Raw genomic sequence first — 4,476 nt, 5'->3', positions numbered from 1 at the left:
CCAAGTGTTTTAAAAAATAAAATGACAGAACTACGTGGATTCAATGTGTAGTAAGAGATCAATGTACAAATAAGTGGGTAGTTTAAGCTAATTTTTAGCCATCTTTGAATCTGCCACTTGAACTTCACACTTTATTTTTAACCAATTTTATTGAATAAAATTCATTAATTATCATTTAAGAACACATTTATATCGAAGTTCATCCCCAAAAAAACATTTTTCTTTAAAACGATGGTACATAAAGGAAAGTGGTAACATGTACAAATAAATGGATACTTTAGGCTAACTTTTAGCACTAATTTGCCACTTGTTTTGAACTCCACAGCGAATCTACATTCTATCATTTTATTTTTTAAAACACAGATCACCCAGAATGTAACACGTGGTGGTGGTGGTGGTGGTGGTGCCAAAAATTTATCACAAAATATCGTTACCAATAATAATTTATCACTTATCAAAATTCAAAACTCTTTATTTTCCTGTTACCCTCAGAATCCGAGTCTTTCTACCTCTTTGGGCCCATAAAATTTCTCCAGTCTTGACGTTCAAACAATGTTCCATTTTCCCTTTATTTCTGTTCAGTAATCTGAATCTTAATGATGCATTTGTGACAGCAGACCTACCTAAAAGGTCAAGTTCGGGAAAAAAGAGGTTTCGATTTCAAAAACTTGAATTTTTCATCCCAAAGACGTTATGAAAAATTATTTTGATTAATTATATGTAAAAAAAGTCTGGTGAATTGTTCAAAATTTGTAAAAGTTTAGACAATTTCAAATTCTAAAACAAAATTGAATTATTATTATTATAATAATAATAATAAACTCAATTGATTGCTTCTAATCACTAGTTAATGATTACAACTCCTTCTTACATATTATAATAATAATAATAAAAACTAAACCTTTTATTGAGGGATTGAACCTTATAACAATTTAAAAAAGAGTAGTTTGAGTAACAACGGTGAGTGATTGATCATGGATATAGAGCCGGTGACGGGGCGGAAAGTTAGGGGTTGGTATCGTAGATGCGTTCGCACCTGAACACAGAAGGCAGTGGGATAAGTAACCACACAGTAATTATGATTATTGAATCTTGTGTTCCCTTTGTCAAATAGTGACAAAGTAAATCAAATCCAACCAGAGAGAGAGAGAGAGACTCTAACAGGGACCAAAGTTCATTCTTCCATGTTCTTCTCACAATTCCAATCTTTCAACCTCTATCAACTTTTTCTCTCATCAATGGGACTGCTGGGTTCCAAAATCGGAGGTAATTCTCGCTCTTCACCCTCAGCATAGATTGCTGCTTAAAAAAAACTATTTTTTTATGTTATTTACATGATCATCTGGGGTTTTGAGATCTTTACCATTTTGGATCTTGATCTAGGGTATCCGAAAAGTTAGCTCTGGAGCATCGGTGATTGAAAAAGTTATGTGTCTGTTCTTTGGTTGGTGTGGGGGTGTGGAATAGATGCTTGAATCTGAAATTTTGCTTGATTTGGGGGTTTGGAGGAATTATATAGACAGAGGACATGGATTGTGCTGGGCATTCTTCTAAATCAGGGTCTGGAGTTTGTGTTGCTCAATCAGTAGAAAATGGAGGTTTTGGTGGAGATGGGAGGTGCTGCAAGCAAGCTTCCCCTCCGAGGAGTGGTGGGTCCAGGAATACTAGTCCAATGGGGCGGGGAGGGTCGAGGAACACGAGCCCTTCGCGGCAGAAGGTTGTTAAGACCAAGCCAAGGGGTTTGGATGAGGAAACTCTTGCCACATTTGGTAAGGTAGTGCATGCTGATGTTCAAATGGAGGATAATATATGGGCAATGTTGCCAGAGGACTTGTTGCATGAGATCTTAGCTAGGGTGCCTCCTTTTCTAATTTTCCGCCTCCGATTGGTTTGTAAACGGTGGAATTCTCTGCTTCAAGATAGTAGTTTTCTCAAATTCCATTCCAGTGTGCCATCACACGGACCGTGTCTCCTTACATTTTGGAAGAACACGCAGATCCCGCAGTGTTCTGTTTTCAGCTTACCACTGAAATCTTGGTATAGAATACCGTTCACTTTCTTGCCACCATGGGCATTTTGGTTAGTTGGCTCTTCCGGTGGTCTTGTTTGCTTTTCTGGGCACGATGGACTAATGTTCAAGACCCTGGTGTGTAACCCCCTAACTCAAACTTGGAGGGCACTGCCTAGTATGCATTACCATCAACAAAGGCAACTGATATTGGTTGTTGATCGGGTGGATCGGTCATTTAAAGTGATAGCCACCAGCGATATTTACGGTGACAAGTCATTGCCTACTGAAGTTTATGACTCAAAGATCGACAGTTGGACAATTCACCAGATTATGCCAGCAGTTAATCTCTGCTCTTCAAAAATGGCGTATTGTGACTCCAGATTGTACTTAGAAACCCTTTCACCACTGGGTCTGATGATGTATAGATTAGACACAGGTCACTGGGAACATATTCCGGCTAAGTTTCCTCGATCTTTGTTGGATGGTTATTTGGTTGCTGGTACCCAAAAACGTCTTTTTCTTGTTGGAAGGATTGGCCTTTATAGTACTCTACAGAGTATGAGAATTTGGGAATTGGATCATACCAAATTTACGTGGGTGGAGATCAGTAGGATGCCCCCGAAGTATTTTCGTGCTTTATTGAGATTATCAGCTGAGCGATTTGAATGCTTTGGGCAGGATAATTTAATCTGCTTCACGTCTTGGAACCAAGGTAAAGGCCTTCTATATGATGTGGATAAAAAGATCTGGTCATGGATTGGTGGGTGTGCTCTCCAGTCATACAACAATCAAGTTTGTTTCTATGAGCCGAGGTTTGATGCTTCTATCTACTAAGTTTGAGTCTTATGACATGGTGTCAGTTGCACATCAACATTTACAATGACTTTCTTGACGTGTGTTCTTTGCAATGACATTCTCTCTGACCATTCATAATGTTATTGCTCACAACGGGCTGATTTTCTTCACCAGTAAAATGTCTTACTTGCTGTAATGAACAGCATGCCTGACTCTGAATACTGGTTCAGCTCCATAGACAGATTTTTGTGAGTGGAATTCAAGGTGAAAGATAATGCAAGAGGAAGTAGGGACAGCGTGGCTGGGATGTGGAATTGATATACAATGCTGAAGGAAAGATTATCAACTTCTACAAACGGGTTTGGATGTTTAAAAAGGGGTATGCAGCTGTTGATGTGCGGGAAACATTTTTTTGAAGACATTTTCTTACCTTACCAATTGGAGATCCTTTAGGGCATTGAAACTGTGCATCCTAAATTTTAACTGCTTTTCTGCTCGACGGCTCACCGGTGTAATGTAACTGTTTTGAAGCTTCTCTTGAAACATTGACCACAAGTAACTTTCTCGTGTAAATGGATTCTCCCAACCTTTGTTTTTTACTCACGAAGAGAATGGTTAACTTTATAATATCGTCTTGTTCTTGATCAGATTATAGAAAATTATCTTGTTATTTATCCATGCTATTGCTCTAGTTTTTAATGCTTATGCAAAAACTGTTTGATGCTCAGATGCGGAATGCAAATGGGCACTAGAGTTGTTATTTCTTGATGGGATACAAGTGTGAGTCCAAGTTCATATTTGATAGAAATGAGAAAGTAAAACATTATATAAAGATATAGGATCCGATGTTTTAAGGTTTTGGATAAAGAATGATGTTAATGATTGGATTCATATTTCATTGGTATTATATCTCCACGGTTAATCTCTTTCTCGATAGAATCAACATTTCTTTGATGCAGTCATTGCTCTGTTCTGTTTTCATAGACCACTCCCCATGTTTCCTGTGTGCAGGGCATCTAGTAGCATTCCGTGTCAATTTAGCGGAGAACAAACTTTTGGAATTATTCACTCCATTGTTGTCAAAATTATAGATTGTATGCACAAAGTTTAATATGATTTATGGATAATGGTTGAAAGTTGAAGATAACAAATATAGCTCATCCGATAACTTTGTGTATACAGATTTATGTATTGCAAGTTTGATATTTGTTTGTTTCATTTGTAGTTACTGATACGAGCATGAGGTAAGTAGATAGATAATATTCAACTTTATGTAATATTTTTTTAATGTGCAGTCCATGAACATACCTATGGAGGATGTATACTATATATATATATATATATAGAATGTCCTGGAAGCATAATAGGTTGTTTAAATTCTTCCTTTTAGTTTTCAATTATAAGCTGGGCATACTTATCATTGACGTGGAATAATTATCTTCAATATTTTGTTATATTAATTATTATACCATAGATATTTCCTAAATTTTATTATTCACAAATTATAATATTTTAAAATCTCAATTTTCAGTATAATTATTTTAAATTTTATTTATAAAAATATTTTCTTACAGTGCATTTTTCATTTGGTACGTGAAAATTGATTTCTTCAAGCAATTGTCCATTCTTTATTTTAGATGATAAAAGAGACGGAGAAATAAAAATTGTCC

General features: G+C 36.3%; 1 protein-coding gene across 1 annotated transcript; it reads left to right on the top strand.

Annotated features, from left to right (window-relative positions):
* Nucleotides 1-1,007: 1,007 nt before the first annotated feature.
* LOC106759588 (F-box/kelch-repeat protein At5g15710) lies at nucleotides 1,008-3,486 on the top strand. Its single transcript, XM_014642835.2, has 2 exons — nucleotides 1,008-1,266; nucleotides 1,384-3,486. The coding sequence occupies exon 2, from the start codon at nucleotides 1,529-1,531 to the stop codon at nucleotides 2,843-2,845; it is 1,317 nt and encodes a 438-aa protein (XP_014498321.1). The 5' UTR covers nucleotides 1,008-1,266; nucleotides 1,384-1,528; the 3' UTR covers nucleotides 2,846-3,486.
* The last annotated feature ends 990 nt before the right edge of the window (nucleotides 3,487-4,476 follow it).

This window comes from Vigna radiata, chromosome 4 (assembly GCF_000741045.1).
Source record: "Vigna radiata var. radiata cultivar VC1973A chromosome 4, Vradiata_ver6, whole genome shotgun sequence".
In the NCBI taxonomy this organism is placed as follows: Eukaryota; Viridiplantae; Streptophyta; class Magnoliopsida; order Fabales; family Fabaceae; genus Vigna; species Vigna radiata.
This window is presented reverse-complemented; position numbering and strand designations above follow the sequence as displayed.

What these genes read in the sequence shown, in the direction of transcription:
- LOC106759588 (XM_014642835.2), top strand. Translation starts at nt 1,529, where the DNA reads ATGGATTGTGCTGGGCATTCTTCTAAATCAGGGTCTGGAGTTTGTGTT.